General features: G+C 37.1%; 2 protein-coding genes across 16 annotated transcripts in view; one reads left to right on the top strand and one right to left on the bottom strand.

Annotated features, from left to right (window-relative positions):
* RAD51AP1 (RAD51 associated protein 1) lies at positions 1-9,662 on the bottom strand. 4 transcript variants are annotated; one of them, XR_005824809.1, is made up of 10 exons: positions 9,553-9,662; positions 9,078-9,121; positions 7,458-7,599; positions 6,557-6,666; positions 6,157-6,225; positions 4,548-4,700; positions 2,693-2,848; positions 1,556-1,696; positions 1,238-1,357; positions 499-663 (listed from the first exon to the last, which is right to left on the bottom strand). XR_005824809.1 is itself a non-coding variant. In XM_040575664.1 (9 exons), exons 1-9 carry the CDS (start codon positions 9,618-9,620, stop codon positions 536-538), a joined length of 1,011 nt encoding a protein of 336 aa, XP_040431598.1. In that variant the 5' UTR covers positions 9,621-9,662; the 3' UTR covers positions 1-535. The 4 variants fall into 4 exon arrangements, 3 of the variants coding, with proteins under 3 accessions (XP_040431598.1, XP_040431608.1, XP_040431622.1); XM_040575664.1 differs by lacking the exon at positions 1,238-1,357 and having other exon boundaries at positions 1-663; XM_040575674.1 differs by lacking the exons at positions 1,238-1,357; positions 9,553-9,662 and adding an exon at positions 9,287-9,380 and having other exon boundaries at positions 1-663.
* C1H12orf4 (chromosome 1 C12orf4 homolog) overlaps positions 7,459-21,890 on the top strand; it is a 25,659-nt gene continuing 11,227 nt past the window's right edge. For 5 of the 12 annotated variants that reach the window (XR_005824798.1, XR_005824781.1, XM_040575573.1 and 2 more), the window contains exons 1-10: positions 7,459-7,596; positions 9,078-9,120; positions 9,552-9,709; positions 10,762-10,959; positions 11,222-11,367; positions 12,566-12,747; positions 15,644-15,743; positions 15,838-15,959; positions 18,193-18,299; positions 18,926-19,123. Coding sequence is in view for 10 of the 12 variants with exons in the window: in XM_040575573.1 (XP_040431507.1) it covers positions 9,583-9,709; positions 10,762-10,959; positions 11,222-11,367; positions 12,566-12,747; positions 15,644-15,743; positions 15,838-15,959; positions 18,193-18,299; positions 18,926-19,123 (1,180 nt within the window). In the remaining 2 variants the exon portion in view is untranslated. The other 7 variants (XM_040575595.1, XM_040575608.1, XM_040575624.1 and 4 more) reach the window with 4 other exon arrangements.

Genomic DNA, 21,890 nt, shown 5'->3' on the forward strand with positions numbered 1-21,890 from the left:
TATAGCATTCTAAATACCATTCATATCTATATTACATTTTTTAAAATAAATTATGCAAACACTAACAGATTTTGAGAGTGAAGAGAAATTTTCCAAGAACGGAGGGGTAAAAGTGATGTCTCTTCCCATAAATATTTTTTTATACTGTAACTTTCACTTGTGTTAAGAATCCATTTGAGATAAAAAAATCCGTAATTGACATAGTATTTCTGACTATTTTAATGGCATGTTCAGGTATCAGAGAATGACAATTATTATAAACCCCTATCTCAGAGTATAACCCATAAAAGAACTAGTGACCAGATGTCACCTTGGTTAAAAAATATTATTATTCAATAGCAGTTAGGGATGCCTAGCATTTTACAGAATAAAAACTCTGCAGTATTAGAAACGTACATAACAACTGTCCCGCAAAGCAGATGATGCCATGAAGCTTTTGCTGTCCGCTGGTTTTCTACGCTCTACTTATAAGCAAAATGCTTTCCAAAGTCTTTTCTAAACACAGTCCTTCACAGGATACCTTGTCAATGACCAGTTAACTGCTGGTAGCGCTGGGATGCAGTGGTTTGACTCTTGCTAGTCTGGAGAGGCCAAGTCTAAGACCATGAGTAGGTGACTTAACCAAAGCATATTTCCCAATGTTACTAGTGCTTCCCGATGCAGCTGAAAATAATTTTAAAACAAAAAGAAGGTGTAAGCAGTTTTAAGAAAAAAAATCGTAACTCCTGTCTTTTTATAGCATTCAAAGCAGAACAAAAAAGTATTCTAAAGACATCGCAATAAAGATCAGAACAACATACCACAAAAGCACATGAAAATCAGCATACTTGCAGGGAATCAATCTATTTGGGAGCCACTGCAGCAGGTATGGCACACAGTTTTAAGTAACAAGCAACGCAACAGAGAAACACCACTGTGTGGCACTGGACAAACACAAAAACATTGTTCCTGGTCTACTGTGCATTTTCAGGTGCTCCACAGACAGTCACAGAATGGAACACAAAGTCAAGTGACAAAAGAAGGCTTGAGAGAAAGGAGTCAAATAAAAAAATAAATGTGTGTGTTAAAGGAAAGTAAATATTAAGGAAAACCAAAAAAAGAGTTAGGAGTCAGCAGCAGCAGCTTAAACATTCTGATAACCTAAAGCTTCTAAGTATTTGCTTTACTAAAGCAGTTAAAACACTTCAACACATTTTTTACATTATTTGTTTAAAATACATAACAATGCAGCACATACCAGAGATAAAGAAAGCTCTTAAGAGAGAAGAGGCCACAAGACAATCTCTTGATTAAAATCTGCTTCACACTCTGGAAAATATTTCATTATCCTTCCCACATAAAGGAATTAAGGATAATGCTGTAAGAGGAAAAGAAGCACGGAGATAGCTTTTTGTTTTATTTTATTTTTTAACCTAGGGTTAAAAGAATACCTTGCATTTTAAGAGGGCAATAGTTGTTCCAAAATACTGTTTGTTTGTTTGTCTGCTTTTAGGAGAGAATTCCGGAAACTTAAGACAACCAATGTATCTGTTTATAGTTACAATCTCACACGTACCTGGTGGTATCCATTTAGGCTTCTTCTCTGTTACAGGACTTGATGCATGTAAAGGCCTTCCAATTGGTTCTGAAGAACTGGACATCTGTGTTGGCTCAGATTTTAGTTCCGTTACCAGTGAAGGAGAAACTACAGGCGATACTTAAAAAATAAAACCAGCCTTAGAATAATACTTTTACAGAGAAATTATCACACTGTATAAGATGATAGATCCCTTTACAGCAAGACCTCTCCGAACTGAGTGAAACAAATATGTATGTTAATAATGCCTTATCTTCCAAACAGCAATATATAAACAGTCAGTCCTGTTACATGCTGGAATTTCAACACTAGTTTGTAAATAAGCACTGCAAGAATTTCTTGTTAAAGATGTTCCAGATACTAAATTGCTAAAAGCTAAGATTCTTCTGTCAGCTATTCAAAGCAAACCATTCCTTGACATAACTAAAACTAAAGATAAACTAAATGATGTATTGTAAACTCACCATTGAAATTAAAAGACATTATCAAGTCAGACACAAGATGAACACAAGGGTAAGAATTTTCTTAAGCTATTTAGATGAAAGTAAATTGTGTTAGCAATACAGTGAACAACTTCAGTCGGAACAAGCTGCATATTTAACACTTTCACCCAACAGTTATTAGCACTAGCATTGTTTGGCTACCCTTGAATTAAAGATTCATACATGTAAATGCAAGAACACGCCCTGATATTATATACATATATATTTATACACACACACACACATATATATATTAAATCCTCAGATCACTCAGTATTATTTAACCTTTTCTTAAAAGCTAGTTTTAGGAAGAAAAACTCTGTCTATTCAATTTTGTCTATTTTTATAGTAAGCAATGTTTGTTTACTATAAAGCCTTTTTTCTTTCAGGATTTTTTCTCATTGCCATTTCCCTTTTACTCTGCATATAGCCTTTTTCATCATAATTCTGAAGTCAGTTTGTCAGCTAATCTTATTTGTTCCTTCAGGTCTTTTAAAATACTTGTTTTTAAATAGGAAGAATGATGATAAGCATCAAACAAAAAACACTGTCACAGGTACAGGCATTGTTCCTTGTATACAAAAGGAATTTTCATTATAAAGGAGTTTATTTCAGATTCCTAGTAGAAACTTACCTGTAGTATTAATCTTGGATGTGGGAGTCTTCTTTTCTTTTTCAGCCTGCCTCTTTTGTTTGGTTTCTTTTTTATTTCCTTTGGCTTTCTTCTTTTCCATAGCAAAGTCTTCATCATCACCTTCATTATAATCTGACTCTTCTTCTGATTCCTCATCTATGGCAAGGAAAAGGGATTTCATCTCTTTACAGGAAATAAAATTTATTATTACTCCAGGATCTTCTAATCTCACTCTGAATGTGAAGAACCAGTGTATCTTAAGCATACAGTTTTGTACATATTTATATGATGAACTGAGAAAGAAATTGGGGATCTCATCCATGTTTATAAATACCTGAGGTGTGGGAGACAGCGGGATTTGGCCAACCTCTTTTCAGTGGTTTGTGGGACAGGACAAGGGGCAATGGCCACAAGTGGAGCACAGGAAGTTCCACACCAACATGCGAAAGAACTTCTTCACAGTGAGGGTGACGGAGCACTGGAACAGGCTGCCCAGGGAGGTTGTGGAGTCTCCTTCTCTGGGGATACTCAAGGCCCGTCTGGACGCCTACCTGGGCAGCCTGCTCTAAGGAACCTGCTTTGGCAGGGGGGTTGGACCCGATGATCTCTTGAGGTCCCTTCCAACCCCTACAATTCTGTGATTCTATGAAATAGCTGTCATAATACATTCTGTATCTACAGATTTCTCTCTCTGTTTTTTAGTACGTCAACACACCCTGGTATAAACTGCAAATAATAATGCTTTAAACAGTTTTTAATTATCAATTTAAAATATCCCACATGTGCAAGATGAAAGAGTTAAAATTATTTGACAGCACTTTGAATTTTTACATATTCTTGCTCATGAATATTTAAAGTGGAATCATAGAATCATTTCGGTTGGAAAAGACCTTCAAGATCATCTGGTCCAACCATCACCCTACCACCAATGTCACCCACTAATCCACGTCCCTAAGCACCAGGTCCAACCTTTCCTTAAACACCCCCAGGGACAGTGACTCCACCTCCACAGCCCACTCCCTGGGCAACCTGTTCCAGTGCCTGACTACTCTGAGAAGAAATATCTCCAAATTTCCAACATAACCCCCGCCCCTGGCACACCTTGAGGCCATTCCCTCTAGTCCTGTCACAAGTTACCTGCGAGAAGACGTCAACCCCCAGCTCCCCACAACTTCCTTTCAGGTAGTCGTAGAGAGCAATATGGAAATTTGGAAAAAATGGAAATATGAAGATAAAAATACAAAGTAAAAATACTTTGTCAAAATTCAGCTGCAAAATTTTTATAGATTTACTATTTAAGAAAATAACAGACACGGGCAAGTCTTAGAAATAGCTTTCTGACAGCAATATCTAGACTATCCCCCAGATATTTTATTTCACTGATAATTTTAGAAGTATTTTCCAATAAGGCTTGCTGTAAAGGACAAAAGATTGGATAGAGACATGTTAACAACTGGGGGATAAGAGAGAGAGAGATGTCTGTCATGTTTTCTAGGCATTCAACAATTGGCTCCTACCAGAATCACAGCAATGGGCTAGACTGGCATCCAATCAGACGTGGAAAGGTTTTCTGATGGATGAGATTTGGAAGAAGGAAAGAAGGGAGGCTACTTCTTTAATAAGCTTAAACAAAGCCAGTACTGAAAGCACTTAGCACCTGAAAGTTCTCCAGATTCAGTTTTGATGCAAACCTCAGAATACAACTGCAAAAACAAACACTACAATTAAAATATAATGCTTTGGTAAGAGGGGAGGAAAGATACATTAGAAGCAGTACGCACTTCCCTGCATATATGACCTCAGTGTAAGTAATCACATTTCAAGAACTCCTAAGCAGACAGTTTCTACAGACTACCTGGTACAGACTCTGGCTCAGAGTCAGTAACGTGCTCTCTGTCATCACTGTCAATGGTCAGTGACTTCTTCTGATGTGACAGAGCTTTAGATGCTGCCGTCCTTTGCCTACAGCCACTTCTAGGCATGTCATCATGTAGAACCTGATCAAGACCTAAAAAACAGAAGTTGGTCTAATTAATCCAAATTCACAGTAACGCTGCTATCTCTATAACTCAAAAAGAAGCAGGTTTTGAGTCTTAGGGACAAGAATTCATTTTTGTTTTTCAAAGTACACTGTTAGAGTAGCAGGTTATCTGCACATGTTTTCATGTGGTTCTCATTTTATAGAATCACAGAATCATGGAATGGTTTGGGTTGGAATGGACCTTAAATATCACCTAGTTCCAACCCCCCTGCCATGGGCAGGGACACCTTGCACTAGACCACGTTGCTCAAAGCCCCATCTAGCCTGGCCTTGAAACCTTCCAGGCATGGGGCATCCACAGCTTCTCTGGGCAACCTGTTTCAGTGCCTCACCACCCTCAGTGAAGAATTTCTGCATTGTATCCACCTCATTAAATCTACCCTCTTTTAGCTTAAAACCACCAACTCTTGTCCTATCAGTACACTCCCTGAAAAAGAGTCCCTTCCCATCTTTTCTGTAGCACCCCTTAAAGTATACTGGAAGGCCACTGTAATGTCTTCCCGAAGCCTTCTCTTCTCAAAGCTGAAGAACTCCAGCTCCCTCAGCCTTTCTTCACAGGAGAGGTGCTCCAGCCCTCTGATCAGCCTCATGGCCCTCCTCCGGACTTGCTCCAGCAGGTCTTCCTTGTGCTGGGGGCCCCAGAGCTGAACACAGCACTCCAGGTGGGGTCTCATGAAAGCAGAGTAGAGGGGGAGAATCACCTCATTTGACCTGCTGGCCATGCTTCTTTTGATGCAATACAGTTGGCTTTCCGGGCTGCAAGCGTACATTGCGGGCTCACGTTCAGTTTTCATCCACCAGCACCCCCGGGTCCTTCTCCTCAGGGCTGCTCTCAATCCATTCTCCACCCAGCCTGTATTTTTGCTTGGGATTACCCCAGCCCAGATGCAGCACCTTCTACTTATCCTTGTTGAACTTCATGAGGTCCACGCAGGCCCAACTCTTGAGCCTGTCAAAGTCCCCCTGTATGGCATCTCTTCTCTCCACTGTGCCAACCACACCACACAGCTTGGTGTCGCTGGCAAACTTGCTGAGGGTGTACTCAATGCCACTTAACTGGCAAAACTGTTCTATCTAGGAATGATAGTTATCAGTATTTATCTGTAATCAAACTAATGAAAGTACAGAAGCACAAAAACAAAATCAGAAATATGAAAAAGTTCCCAGTGGCACAGCATATGTTTTGGCCACATCTACTTTATGCTTTGACATTCTGGACACATTAAGGAGCAGCGTTTTTCTAATTTTAGGACATTTTAATGAAAAAATGAATGCATCCCTCAAAGTTAAGAATATTTTAAAATAAACAAGCTTTTTTTCCACATAGGTGAAAAATAAAATCCATCAGAAATAAGAGAAAAACATATTTAAATGTAAATTTAAATGCTATTTTTGAAAAAGACATAATATGAGAGCAACTTACCTAAAAGTTCACTGTCTACGCTGCAGTTGGTAAAAACAGGTCTCCTATTTTCTGATTCAATATTCTTACCTGTTTTAGGATCCAGAAAAGAAAATTTTAAAAAATATTAAACATTAATATATGAAAATGATGTTTTAAAAAGTGAAGATATTAAGAAGTGAAAATAGCGTTTTTATCTGTCTCTAAATAATCTATTTGAAAAATCTTATAGAAAAGTTACTTTTCTCACAGAAAAAAAACATGAACGTAAGAAGACAGGCACAAGCTAGAAATTCTCATTTCTTCATAATGACATCTTGAAATAAAACATGACTTTCAAGCTATTTCTTTGCAAAATAAATTCAGTCATGTCAAAATTCACTACATATAGATAGAGTGTTGCATTGAACTGTATAATAACCTTGTTCTTCTGAATTTTGCATCTCAAGGATATTTGCTGGTTTTTCTTTGACAGATAAGGCTAAGGCAACTTCCAGATCCCTTTGATAGAGTTTGTCATCCAAGGATATTCTGAAAAAACAAACAGGCTAAGTAATAATACAATGAAATGAGTGTTACAGATCTATTTCTGACTTACTAAACTTTGAATTCTGGTGTTTGTAAAGAAATTATCATCATACTATGAATTACTTCCTGAAGAGACTTCAATAAAGTAGAAACTAATATTTAAAGTACACTATACTTAGAAGTACGATGCTTTTGGAACACTGTGTGTATAAGACCTAATAACTGGTATTATCACAGGAAAGGCTAATAACATTTGCTTGAAATACTGCATTGAAACAGAACATTTATACAAAACTTTACCATCAAAATAATCAGATTTTTTAATTGACACTGACTCTCTATTTTCTATTAAACTTTAAATATGTTTTTTTCTAAGGAGTCAAACTTGTCTTTGTAGTTATTAGTTATTCAAGTCCTTAAGTAATACAGAATTCTTACAATTATTTTACACTGTAGAAATACCAAGACAAGATCAGACATCTAAATCTGTTTCTGCACCTATGCAGGTAGATTGCTGTAGTTTAAAGCTGTAAAAAACGATAGACATAGTTCACTACTGACCTCACGCAACTTTTCCTGACCCTATGTAAGGTTATTATACCCTTGTTTTGCAACTACACCATTAAAGCTGAAAATCATTACCACACTAATATGTTAGGTTTTCAGTCTCAGCTGTTTAAAACTCTAGGAAAAAAAAAAAAAAAAACAGCAACAACAAAAACCACCACAAATACTACTATTGAAATACAGCTTCTTACTTCAAACACAGTTAACCACATTTCAACACTTCTCACCTTTTACCAGGTGCCTGCTTTTGTGATGGAGTTAATTCTTTGTGTGTTATTTTTTGCTTCTCTTTTTTCTCCTTCTTTGGTTCCTTCAGCTGTGTTCTGGATTTTTTGCTTAAAGGTGCAGCTATACATGCAAAGTCTTCATCTATTTAGGAAATAATAACAAATTTTAATTAGGTTTCATCCACTATATTCTTCCACATGGCCAAAAAGAAGTCACTCAACCCAATTTCATCATACACTGAAAATACGCCAAACATAGCCTTTTTGAAATCTATTCTATTAAAAAAAAAGAAAAAAAAAAAAAACAAAACAGGAAAAGTGGAACAGTACTGTTCTTAAATGTATTTTTAATGAAAATTTAACAAGACTTCTTTCAGATCTGTTTTAATGGTGATCATTTCAATTTTTATTCAAGGTCCCATTTGTTACCAGAGTTTTAATAACTAAAGTTTCACCTTTTTATATACTGAACAATAATTTTTATAATATCAATCATTGTCACTAATCAGTTTTAGAGTCCTGAGGTTTTGTGAATTGTTCCCATTAATGACTCCTGTTCATTAGAAATGTTCCTGCTTCCCTTTTTCTAGCCTTCTCATGTTGCCTCTTAGCAAATACAATATGTTTTCCAAGAAAATTAGAAGGCATGGAGACCATCTTTCTTTCAACTGAAGACACTGCAGTTCATACTGCAAAATAATGAAAAAATATAATAATCTTCAGTGCTTCCTAAGTGCCAGAGAACATATATATGATCAATTCTGAGGGAAAAAAAAAATAACAAAAAAACAACACAAAACATCTGAGGGACAGATGAAAAGAGATTTAACTTTTCTTTTATATTACAAACGGTCACTTAAAAACTAAGAAAAGTCACGCACCACATTTACCACATTTAAACTCATGAAATTAACACTCTGCATTAACCTGCAGGACTCACAAGGGACCATCAACATTATTTACTTTACCCTCTCCTTCCCATCACTTCATACTATTCAATGCATCTCACTAACAGACAAAGAGCAAGCAGGAAAACAAATAAACAACAGCAACAAAAAATTCATAATCCAAATCCATGAAAGTAAGGAAACCCAACTCCAGTAAGGAAAATATGTGACACCAATTGGGGCTTAGAGGAAAGAAGGACTGTCATGAAAATAAATAGCCTGCAATCTATTTTTCTTATCAATGAACCTCAAAATTTGACTGCTAAGTTCTTACCCAGAACCCATCAAGGTACAGAGCTGCAAGAGGAATGTTAGACCTATGTACAGACAATCCACAACTCCTAACAATATTCTGACTTACAGTCCTGCAAACTGATCTTCGGGAGGACATGGAACAAGCAATTCTCTCTGAAAACTAAGGCAGGGAAAGAAACAATTTTCTTGCAATAGCACAGTGTATTCACCAGTTCCCTAATAAACTGTTATTATACTCTGGCTTACAGTCATCATATTCCTGTTGAATCAGGACTTTTAACAGTGTGCACAGTTTACTTCCACTAAAAGCAGTAACAGCCTTGTCACTGAACTTATTCATTAAGAACACTCCACTGATGCTTTGGGTTGTGGCATTAGTGTTTGGCATTTTTGTTACATACAGGAATACATCACTTACCATCATCTTCACCAAATTTCGAATAATCAACAACTTTCTTGCTCCTGTGGCAAAACCACACAGAGTTAATGATTTTGGAGTGAGAATCTTTACTTGCTAATACTTGACTTTGGGTAAGTCAGGACTTTAAGGAAAAAAAATAATGCATATTCAGATGTTTTACTATAAGGTTATTAAGAATCACAGTCATTGAGCGATTTGAGCTCTACCTTAAAGCCATCCAGTCCCACCCCCCCTGCAGGGACACCTCCCACCAGACCAGGTTGCCCAAAGCCCCATCCAGCCTGGCCTTGAACAGCTCCAGGGATGGGGCACCCACAGCTTCTCTGGGCAACCTGATCCAGAGCCTCACCACCCTTATAGGAAGGGGTCGGGGCCAGCGGGGCCCTAGCCGGGGCCCCTCAGCCGAGGGCGGGTAACGGGCGCCAACGGCCGCCAGCTTTCTAGGAAACGCCTCCCCCACCCCGGCCCTCACCTCCGCACCGGCCGCGCCGTGCCCGCGGCCATGACGACACTGCAGCCGCCCCGCCCCGCGCCGCACATTCGCCACAGAGCGGCTGGTCGCGAATCTGCGCCTCCGGACGCGAAGCTCGCGCAGCCGGCTCGCCCGCGGGTGCTGGCGCGGCGCGGAGGTGAGGCCGGGCTGGGGCTGGGGCTGGTGGGGGGCGGCGCGGGGAGCGGAGCCGATCGGATTCCTCCCTGCGGCCGGGCGCGGCCCGGCGTTGGCTTAGCTTTGGTTGCCCTGGGATGTGTTTTGTTGGTGGTAAGCGGTTTGGGTTTGGTTTGAAATCACAGAATGGTTGGGGCTGGAAGGGACTTTGCAGACCCCATCGATCCCCCTGCCGCGGGCAGGGACAGTCCGGGGTGCCCCCAGCCCCGTCCAGCCTGGCCTTGGGCTGCTCCAGCGATGGGGCATCCACGGCTTCTCTGGGCAACCTGTGCCAGGGCCTCACCACTCTCTGAGTGAAGAATTTCTTCCTCATATCCAATCTAAATCTCCCCTCTTTTAGTTTAAAGCCATTCCCCCTTGTCCTATCACCACACCCCCTGACAAAGAGTCCCTCCCCAGCTCTCCTGCAGGTCCCCTTTAGGTGTTGTAAAGCCGCTATAAGGTCTCCCCGGAGCCTTCTCTTCTCCAGGCTGAACAACCCCAACTCCCTCAGCCTGTCTTCATAGCAGGGGTGCTCCAGTCCTCTGATCGTCCTTGTGGCCTCCTCTGGACTCGCTATAACAGGTCCATGTCCTTGCTTTTTCTTGTTCTTCCACTCTGCCACCAGTGGAAAGCAGGAAATAAACTGCTGCTGCACTATAAACTGTTTCAGATTCTGAGATAGGCACAGTCATCAGTCTGTGTTGCAGTTAAAGGTAGCTGTTTATGTGGGTTCCTTCTGTCCTGGTTCCGCCTTTAAGTCAAGAATTTTGTAGTTACTCATGAGAGTAATTATCCTAATTCATACACTGATACACTCGATTGCAGTTTGGAAACACTCACTGTTTTGGAAAATAACATTTGGGCTTCAGCTCCTACCAATGCAGTCGTCAAAAATGAGATGAATATTTATGAAAAATGCAGGTTTTAAAGTTTTAAAAACTAGAAATTGTTAATTGTTAACAAAACATGCTTTTTGTTAGCAATTTGTTTATGATTTTACTAGAATTTAACTCATGCAAATTTTATTGCTAATACAGGAAATCAACTCAAAGATGAAGCCTAATAAAGGAAATATCTGCATTCGGGAGAGAGACTATGTGTATGAATTCAATGCTGGAAATCAACATTTAGTGCTTACAGTGCCCCTTAAATTTCCTGTGCAAGAAAATATTAGTCATCTGCATGGACGTCTAATGCTTCTGCACAATCTGCCATGTTTTATAGAAAATGGTAAGGCTTGAAATTTTAAATTTTGAATTTTTAGTGTCATATATTCATGCCCATAAATCTTTTACACCACACTTGAAGAAACCAAAAGAAAGGTACTTAGTAGAAATGTTTTAATTTTTTAAGAAAATGGCTATCAGTACTAGAAGAAAAGTGCCTAAGTAAAAGGTTTTCAGAAAATTTTCTTTGTATGTTTCCTAGTTGATTGCTGATACTTCCACTTAGATGGTTTTGTTGATGGGCCATTCTCTGTTTGTTATAATAGACCTGAAGCAATCTCTTAGTAAGTTCATAGAAGAGGAAACTATAAAAGATTATGATAGAGAAGCTGAAATGGCTCTGGAAGCAGTGAAATCAGGAAAAGTAGACATAAACCAGCTGGCAGATACTTGGTCTAAAGCTTATAAAGAGGTAAGATTAAGACTGAAAAATTAATGGTCAGAATTTGCTTTGGGTGTGCATGTGTATGCAGACGTTATCACTTATGTGAAGGTACAAAATTACATTGAAATTCATTTTTACAATTCTTATGATTTTTTTTTTTCCTTTTATTCCAAAGTGATTATTAAGTATTCACCCTGGAACTTATAAGTCAGTTTTTTTCCTGAATTTATCTCATTATTGGCAAAAATTTAGTAGAGTTTAAAAAAACAAAATGGAGAAGTAAAATAGCTAGTGACCGTCAAACAAAATTAGATCTAAGAGTTATAATACATTAGAATCAAAGAATAAGATTTGCTTTGATCCCATCCAGAACCTCAAAAATACCAATGAAGTCTCCTAAAGAAAACTGTCAACAAACCGTATGCCTTGATGAACATGAATAAAATAAAATTAGCTTAATCTTTAAGAAGAAAAAATCTGCATTGGGTGAACACAGAAATGTTTCAAATCATTGAAAGAGTTTACCCTCTTCTTCTCTGAAGGTTACTATGAATAGGTTAGGCAGACTCTAAAAATTTATTCAAAATCTTGCCTCAGTGCAAGGATTATGATTTTATCATCTCGACATTTCTTCAACGTTACCATCTAAATTTATCATCGGAATCTGGTGGGAATGACGGCAGATACAAGGATCGTTTCAGTATAGAAGAGCCTGCTGAACTGGCATCTCTGGGTCATTCTTTGTTAATTAAAAATTGTTTTTCTTAAGTCATTGTTTTTGATCACATTGTAGTGACATCAGAGTTTGGTCCTCCTTTCTAGTAAGACATTTTTCTTTGCACAGCTGATGTTTTGGACCCTATCTAAACTTCATCAAATGCAAATGATGTTGTACAGATTTATTTTTTGACAGCACCTTAAATACTTAAAATAGTAAGTGCTAAATTATTCTTCTTTTCACGTTGGTGGTGAAAATTGATGATTCTTCACTGTTGGCAAAACCGTAATGCTTCTGCTGGTAGTTGCTTTGAAATAGAATAAGGGGAAGAGAGAAAATGATAAAAGCTAAAGCAGAATACAGAGAGCTCAAATTAAGGAGATAATTCATGTATGTTGAAGGACGTGCATCAGTGTGAATGCCCAGTTGGTTTTGCCTCCCCATTATGAGGGATCATTATTTTATATTATATGGTGACTTTAAAGACATCTCTCTTATAATTTTTAGACAACATTAGAGTATGCAAAACCTGAAGAAACCAGCTGGGATGAAGATTTTGCAGATGTTTATCATGATCTGATACATTCTCCAGCTTCTGAAACACTGTTAAACCTGGAACACAATTATTTTGTTAGCATCTCAGAATTAATAAGTGAAAGAGACGTGGAATTGAAAAAGCTACGGGAAAGGTATTCTGCATTCTTTTCTTCAGTTGTCTTACAAAATACAGGTGCATACTAATGGGTATATACAACTCATATGATAATGCGTGTCAATTTGTATTTGTCAATGTAAGCCCTATTTTATTTTTGTGTTTCCCTCTTTAAACTTAGTCATATAATGCTTAGTTTATATTGTTGGGGTCAGCTGTCTTACACTCTCCTCAGTCACTGAAAATTATAAAAGCAAAGGTCATCTGATTAATACAAGGTTTGTGCTTTTTTTTTTTTAATTTCCATTCAAATTCCATTTTAATTTCCATTGCTGTTTTATTTCCATTCCTATCGATTTTTTTAAGTGCTTAGGTTATCTAGATAGTGAAGTTTAAGTATGTATCATGTTTTGCCTTTATTGTAATATAATTCAAATAAGAAATTGGAAGTTCCACAAGATGAAAAGATGAGGAAAAGATTTGAACAAACTTTAATTCAGAAACTCTAAAAGGAAGAATTTTGTAAAAGTCTCTGTGGTCTCCCCGGTAAGTTTGAAAAGGTGCAGGTGGCTGCCTTGTCCACGAGGAGGAGCACATGCATTGTGTGTTTTAATCCTCCCCCCCCCCCCCCCCCCCCCCCCCCCCCCGGTGAACTAAATAGATTCAAAAAAATGAATGGACACAAATATATAGTATAGGTACTAGCAACGAATCCTGGAAATGCTTGTGAGATGCCAAAATATCCTTAGTAGGTGTGTTTTCTAAGGAGTAGTGCTCTTTGTTTTTAAGCTCACGTTATATACCTGTTTATGTAGGTTCTTTCTAGTGTACTTCCAGAATGAATCTTACACATTTGTTTACGTAGTTTCTTTCTAATATTTCTGAATCTTATATATCTCTAATTTGGGGATAAAAGTTGCAGTAATGTAAGCATAATGGTTTTTGCTGCTTACTGACTCTTCTCAACTACATATATAGAAAAAAGAGCACTTAGTATTAAGAGCAGTAATCTTGTACAGCTCTAGTATGACAGAGCTGTGTATTGACTTCAGTGGAATTTATTATATCTACTTGCTGTAATTGTGAAAGTTTGTATTTTGATGACAGCTGAGACTATCCCACTTGAGTGAAGATAATGTTCTGTTTACACGGGAGCTGATTTGGAATCCCTGACCCTCAGATTTGTTTAGTGGATATTCATTACTAAGTCTTTGTTATAGTAAATCAATTCATTGCTAAATTGGGGTGAATATAAAAAGACAAATGAAGCCAGGGACACTGAGGAAGACAAAGGAGAGATGAGATATTTGGATGAATTGATGATAGCAGGACAGCCTAGCAATTACAGCTCCCCTTTTTGAATGTAGCTTGAGTTGGAAACTCATCATTAAGCAAGGGATCGAGTAAGTCCATTTCAAAATAACAGTTGTCTCTGGATTATGGTATCTAGCTTGGGCAAGAGTTAAAAACTTATATTGGTCTTCTTGTTTTTAACAGGCTTGAGTATCTAGAAATTTTATTTGATACATCTTATGGACTCTAAAATTCATTCTTAATCAAAAGCAAAAAAAAAACAGGACTTGCTTTTTAAAAATAATAGCTATTTTAAATTGAAAATATGTATGTTCTTAGCATGAAAGTTGAGAGATCTAGTCTGTAATTGCTTTCAGTAAAACGAAAATATTCTTCAGGTTCTGAGACTGAAAACTTACTGTTTTTTTTACTTTGTCCAGTGACTTTTCCATTATTTTTGGATCAATTTGTTAACTCAAAGGAGTAAAATAAAGAACTCCTCTCTAACATTGGCAGCATTAAGTGTCTGACTAAATAGCTGCTGTAAAATGCAGTTCATGCATTGCACTGTCATATACTCCCTATCGGACTCTTCAGAATGCTCCACTTGTAAGATCTTCTAGATCCCTCCCCCAATCCATCCTGCATAAAGGGATGCTTCTGTTTAGAAGAGCCGTTGATTTTTCTGTGTCCTGGTAGAAAAATAAACAAGAAACACAGTAATTGAATTTCAGCAAGGACAGTTCAGACCACATATTAGTTAAAACTCTTCTAATAATGATAGTGAAGTGATCCAGATATTAAAGTATCTAGAGAAACTGTCTTATCATCTTGTGAACATTTCTGCAGGAAGACTTGAAATGTGTGGATTCTGATTCCAAAAAAAGCAGAAGGATAAAGTACTGCATGACATATCTTTCAGCTGTTTGCTGAATTTTCTATAGAACCATGGAATGGTTTGGATCGGAAGGGACCTTAAAGATCATCTAGTTCCAACCTCCCTGCTATGGGCAGGGACAACTTCCAGTAGACCAGGTTGCTCAAAGCCCCATCCAACCTGGCCTTGAACACTTCCAGGGATGGGGCATCCACAACCTCTCCGGGCAACCTGTTCCAGTGCCTCACCACCTTCATAGTAAAGAACTTCGTCCTAATGTTTAATCTAAATCTACCCTCTTTTAGTTTAGAACCATTACTTCTTGTCTTACCAGTGCACTTCCTGATAAAGAGTCCCTCCCCAGCTTTCCTGTAGGCCCCCATAAAGTACTGGAAGGCCTCTGTAGTATCTCCCTGGAGCCTCCTCTTCTCTGGACTGAACAACCCCAACACCCTCAGTCTGTCTTCATAAGGGAGGTGTTCTAGCCCTCTGAGTATCTTTGTGGCCCTCCTTTGGACTCTCTCCAACAGGTCCATATCTTTCTTGTGGTGGAAGTCCCAGAGCTAAGCACAGTACTCCAGGTGGGGTCTCATGACAGCAGAGTATAACGGGAGAATCACCTCCCTCAGCCTGCTGGCCATGCTTCTTTTGATGCAGTCCAGGGTACTGTTGGCTTTCTGGGTTGCAAGCGCACATTGACAGCACATCCTCTGCCAGTTTATTGAAAGTGTTATTTGTAAATCTGCATTTGCTTTCCTTTCAGACAAGGAGCAGAGATGGATAAGGTGATGCAGGAGCTAGGGAAATCTCTAACAGACCAAGATGTAAATTCATTAGCAGCTCAGCATTTTGAAGCTCAGCAGGTAATCTAAATTCACTGAACTAGAACATATCATGCAAATAATTGTCTTAAAAAGAGAACCCAAAACACTCAAATTATGTCTGTTTTCTTGTTAGGATTTGGAGAACAAATGGACCAATGAACTAAAACAGTCCAGTGCTATCCAGAAGCAGGAATATCAGGAATGGGTGATTAAACTTCATCAGGACCTTAAGAATCCCAACAACAGCTCAATCAGGTATTTAATTCCATGGTGACATTTACTGCTGTCTCTATTAATTCAAAAGACATGGTTTTATATACACTTCTCTTTCAAAATAGCCACTTAAACAACATGGTCCAAGAGAATCAAAGGCAAATAAACCATCATAATTAAATATCTATATTTTTAGACCTTTCTTCTTTGCGTAACATTTTTACAACCTTTCTGTACAAAGAAATGTTCTCATACACTAAATTACAGCCTGAGCTGTATGGAGCTTCCTCCTGTTTTGCCTTATTTACATTGTCTTTTTTTGAAATGCTTTTTCATAATGCTTTCTGTTATCACATAATTATATTACACAGAATAATTAAAGTTTAGTAAGTGGTAGCAGTGTCACAAATTTTGAATTACAAGCCTCTTTTTTAATGTTTTATGTAGACATCACTGTACAGCTAAAATATTTGGAGTCTTTCAGTCTGACCACTTATAGTGAGAGTTGTTTTCTTATTGAGGATATAGTAGGGGAATTTAAATTTGTAACTTGAGGAGATCCCTATGCTGTATCATTAGTGTCTACCACCTTCGTTACTATTTGGAAAATGAAAGGAGTAAAACCTGATGCTTTTTCATGTCTCATTAGTAGAAGAGCCTGAGTAGATTGTTTAGATGGATGCAGAAAGGATTTATGGGGAAAATGACACCTTTGCATAAAATGGATGTGAGCGATAAGATGAAAATGGCATGGAACATGAAGTATAAAATACTTCATCGCTTCCTCTTAAGTGTTCACTTTTGGGATAAGAAAGCAGAGTGTATGGAATATGAGGGAAGAGAGAGAGAGAGGAGGGGAAATATGTTAGAAGATAATATACGTGTAGATTTCTCACTACTTTCCTCACGATTGTGTCTGAATTTCTGTGTTTTGGAAGTCTTTTGCAGTTTTCAGGTTAGTCCCAGAATATGTTCCTAGGATTGCATAGCTTCCGAGCAAGCTAACCTCTTTCTAAATCAGTGACCAGGTAAAAACTTCACTGCAATAGTGACAGTCTGCTCAAATTCTAAGCCCAGTCCTGAAATATTTTTCCACAAAGTTTTCATGTTGGTTTATTCTCGTGAGTCTTTAAAGATAGTAGAATTACAGAGGCCATTCCTGCTCGTCACTGTGAATCTCTTCTACTGTAAAATGAGGCCAAGGTGGAGTTACGTAGAACTGAAAACCAGAAGAAATAGCTAGAGGTCCAGTGGCAAGTACCTCTGAGAAAGACAGTGGATGCTTGGACTTCGTAGTTTTGGATGCTCAGTATTGCAGATCTCCATTCATCTTAATAGATGTGAAGTGATAGTATTTTTATAGAAAGTGTGGTGTCTCTGAGTTCTGAAAACTATAGGTCCTAATGCATTTGAAAGTAATACACAGAAAGTCTATGATAAGGCAATTAGAAGCTTGAAGATAAACAAGCAATTATCTGCCTATGTATCTTTTTGTATCTTTGTGTATATATCTTTATATATGTTAACATGTATCTTTTCTGTGTGTATATATTAGCAGTGTATCTCAGTTTTATCTCATAACTAGGCATTTGCATTTAGTGAAATTTCTTGCAAGTTTATAAAACAATCTTTTATGAAACACCTTTGAAAATTAGACTCTTTAAAAACAATGAGAACCTTTTCAGTAATGCAGAAACAAATTGAAGAGGTGTTCGTGTTCTTTCATAAAGCAGAAACAGTACTTATTGTGTGACTTATTAGCAAACAGGTGACTTTTTGAAGAAAAAACCAAAATGGTCTTCTACAATATTTCTTGCTAGTTTGAACAGTGTGGCAAACTTAACTTTTTTTTTTTTTTTTTTAACCTCCCATTTTGTGTGTGGGGAGGCAGGTAGAAAGAATATTATATCCAGGACCTTCATAAATAAAGTTCTGTGTGTTCTAAATAGACTGATATTTTTTTTTTCCCTTTTTATTTATATGTTCATTTCATTATAACTAGGTATTGTGGTTCTTGTTGCTCAATCTCAGAATGCTTTACAAAGAAGCCTGGTGATGTAAATCTGATAGTGAAGTTTACTCTTCCTGCTGGTATACAGATGAAGTGTTACATACCAGAAAGGCAAAACTTCAGATGAGTAGAGCTCATTCAAATAGATTTAGTTTCTTGGCTTCCACAGACTAGCTGAGAAAATTTTGGATAGAGTTTGCAATATGTTGTTCATTGTCAGCAAAAGCTAGTATAAACTTTTCAGTAGGTTTCTCATTATTTTAGTGATGAAATTAAGGTTCAGCCCAGTCAATTGAGAGAATCTGTGGAAGGAAATGGAAGAATTTATGAAGAGCAAAGACTTTTAGAAGAAAGCTTTACTATTCACTTGGGTAAGTAAAATAAACTGACAGTAAATCCAAAGATAATAACAGATGCTAATAAATTATGTATCTAACCATGTTTTATTTACAGTATTTAACTATTAATGTATTTATTATATACAGTTTGGGAGAGAAGTACAGTACAGCATAAACTGTATCAAACAGTGTCTACCTACCTGGAAAATACTTGATGGAAAACATTTTAAAGGCAAATTTTTATCCACTTTAACAAGGTGACTAGTGTAGAAAAACATGTTAACGTCAATACACATAGCGATTAATAAATTAAAATGTGGGTGTTGTATTCAGTTCCCAAGAAAAGTTAACAGAAAAATAGATGCTTGATTTTTTTTCTTTTAGTATTGTTTATGTAGTAGAGATTTCTTATGCTGTTTTGACTGCACTCAAGTAGTCTTTATTTTGTAATTTGCTGATATGCATATAAACTGCATATATGGTTAAGAACTTACTTTGTGCAAATATTATTGATTATACTTTCCTTAAGTCTTTTTCACAAAACTTAGGGGAACTTTTTGGTCATTTTAATAATAATTGTGAGTTTCATCTTTTGCTGTTTGTATTAAATACCATTGTATTTAATAATACTGTTTGTATCATTTTTATATTCGGTACAGGAGCTCAGTTGAAGACCATGCATAACTTGAGATTACTGAGAGCTGATATGCTGGATTTCTGTAAACATAAGCGTAATCATCGAAGTGGAGTAAAGCTTCACAGGCTTCAAACTGCAATGTCTCTCTACTCAACTTCCCTCTGTGGCCTGGTTTTACTGGTAGATAACCGTATCAGTTCATACAGTGGCATCAAAAGAGGTGAGTCCCCTGATGGAGTATATCATGTCAGTGAAAGCCAATGTCACTCTTAGAGACTTGCTGTCTTCTCTCACAAAATGTATTCCCAGTAAAATTAAAACTTACTAGAGACCCTAATGTTTTGCATGTGGTATTACAAAAGGGTAGGAAAAGCAAAAAGAGATGGATAAGAATGGGGAACAGAGCTGTGCTAAGTAGCTTGAACTCTGATACGCTGTTAACTTTTGTATCTCTGTATTAGGTTTTGCATTTGAGTAAGGAAGTTGTTAGAGTGGACGCTTTAATGTTAATTTGCCTGCCTTACACTGGCTGATGATCAGTATGGCCTTCTAACTCTCTAATGTTAATTTGCCATACAATGAAATACTCAAAACGAAGTTTTAAAATTGATAAGCATGTACCATATTTATACATTTACTTTAAATATCTGCATCACCGTAACTTCCATTAACAGGGAACAATGGGAGTATAATAGGAGTATTAATTGCCTACTCTTGGAAAGCTTGATTAATAGCCATTTTAAGTGCACATCTTTTGATTAACTGGTCTCTGTGATGGTGTTTGAAGGCTAACCAATGACACGTGTGTTTGTTCCTGTTTGAATTTTGGCCACCCAGGCTCTCTGTGAACAACTTTGTAGACTTTCCCATCTTCCTCTTGAAATTTAATACCTAAATATTTACATATGAAATGTCTTTTTGACTAGAGCCAGTATTAGTTGTCATCATTCTAGTATGCATTTTCTTGGAAAGGGGAGGAAAAAGTAGGCTTTGGTGCACTCTGAAAATAGTGTGGAATCAGGCTTGTAGTAAGGAGAGGGAAGTGTACCCATTAAAATTCCAGTTGCATTTGTTCTGTATATGGTTTCCAAGTTTAGTTCTCACAGTATTATTTCACTTTTGCACTCATTTTCCATTGCTTTTTTTTTTATTACTGCTTAAATATTTAAATTAACATAGTGAAAATTTGTGCATAAGTCCTAGATGATCACGAGAAAATGGACATTTAGATAATACCACTAAACACAAAATTTGACACTGCAGCCTCAGCAAAGGGGAAAGTAGAGGGGGGAAGTAAGGGACTATATGAAAATCTATAAAATAGAATACTTAGTAAATTTTGATTCCTCTTAGTTCCAAACAGACTTTGGCAAACTTAAATATGAGCACTTCCCACAGCTGTCTGTGCCTCCATTCTTTTTTAAAATGTTGCATTTTAAAATGTCTCTGCTCCTCTAATTGAATCAAATATGCTACTTTAAACCACCAATGAACATCTGGTTGTGCTAAGACCCCAAACTACTAGAGGCAGCAACAGAGGTTTGGGTACATTTCTTTATATCTACTGTCTGGTGAGAGTGATACCTTCTGGCAAAGGTCAGTACTAAATACCTTTGAGAAGAAAATTTGCTTTAAAATTGTTAAATCTGTTTGTTGCAAGAGCACTACCCAGAAACCATTCTCTGTACTAAAAGGCCTGTTAAGAAATAAATGTGCTAGGGGGTTCAAAGGTTCATAACATTTGCAAAAAATGTTGTAATAGAAGACAAATAATACGTTTATGTTGTTGTTTAAACAGGGAGGTAATGCCATGTGTAGTCTAAATTTCTGGGTTACAAAAGCATAGAAAATTTTCTTCTGTCTTAAAAATGGAAAAACACAAGCCTAATAGCCTTTGTTTTGTGATGGACTAGAATCATTCTCTAGTGTCTGTGAGGTTAGCAAAGGTTGGTATAGATGAGCTTCATGTGAGCATGCTGTTTATTCAAGTATTTTGCATTGTTTTGAGCAACACCAATCACTCAGTAAACACTAAATGGAGAGCGGGTGCAGTCCTACAAAGTCTTGCAACTTACTTGTTTGACCTAATTTGTTTAGATCCATCTTGAGGACCCTAGTGAATGTGCTTCTTGTTTAGTATATTTTGCTAGCTCAGTTGTCTTACAAACAGTTTGATGTTGCATCTTTGGTGAATCTATTATCCAAAGATGGTTCAGTTTGCCTCAAAGTTCAGGATATATGTGAGGTATTTGCAAGACTGAAAACCATGACTGCAATGTCTTCTGGGTAGACTGTATCTCTTACGATATCTAAACAATGACTAGTAAAATATACCTTTGAAATTGGACTTGGACCCATCTCTGGAAAACAGCTTTCAACAGGAAGTTGAACTTTTTATGATCTTTCAATGTCCGGATTTAATTCAGACTTCTTTTTGTAAGCTAGAGGAATAGTCTTCTCGTGTATTTTGTATTTATGCATTACCTAGCATGAGCCTCTTACATTAGGACTCTGTAGGGCTACAATGACTTAGATTTTAAGTAGGTATAGCACACTCAAATGGTAAACTAAAACTAACTTTAGTTTTGATTTAAATAAGAGACTTTTCCTTTGTTTGTTTCAAATAAAATGTTTCCTGGCCTTAGTTTATCCTGATAAACACAGAAAACACAATCTTTTAGAATATGAGAATTATGGATTATTTAGAATTATGAATTAATAATTATTAATTTAATTTTTCCAAGTCTGACATTGCTTATCAGGAAAAGAAACTTGCAGCTCTTTTCAGCCGATGGCACTTTTCGTTAGCTTTCAGATCTCTGTTTTGAGAACTAAGAGGAAAGAACTGTAATGCCAACTTTCCAGATATGCTGTTTATGAATTTAATAGCTCTTGTTTTGCAAAACAAACTCGGGTGCCATAGCTGCTATTGGAAATATCTACTATATATGTTTCAATAAAGCATCACAGATTGAAGGACCATTATT

The sequence above is a fragment of the Cygnus olor genome, chromosome 1, assembly GCF_009769625.2.
Source record: "Cygnus olor isolate bCygOlo1 chromosome 1, bCygOlo1.pri.v2, whole genome shotgun sequence".
Taxonomy (NCBI): Eukaryota; Metazoa; Chordata; class Aves; order Anseriformes; family Anatidae; genus Cygnus; species Cygnus olor.

What these genes read in the sequence shown, in the direction of transcription:
- RAD51AP1 (XM_040575664.1), bottom strand. Translation starts at nt 9,620, where the DNA reads ATGTGCGGCGCGGGGCGGGGCGGCTGCAGTGTCGTCATGGCCGCGGGC. An exon ending in GAAATTTGGTGAAGATGATG is followed by an intron (nt 7,600 to 9,077) that starts GTAAGTGATGTA and finishes TTTCCTAAATAG; the next exon opens with ATGAAGACTTTGCATGTATA. An exon ending in CGTAGACAGTGAACTTTTAG is followed by an intron (nt 4,701 to 6,156) that starts GTAAGTTGCTCT and finishes TCTGTTTTTTAG; the next exon opens with GTCTTGATCAGGTTCTACAT.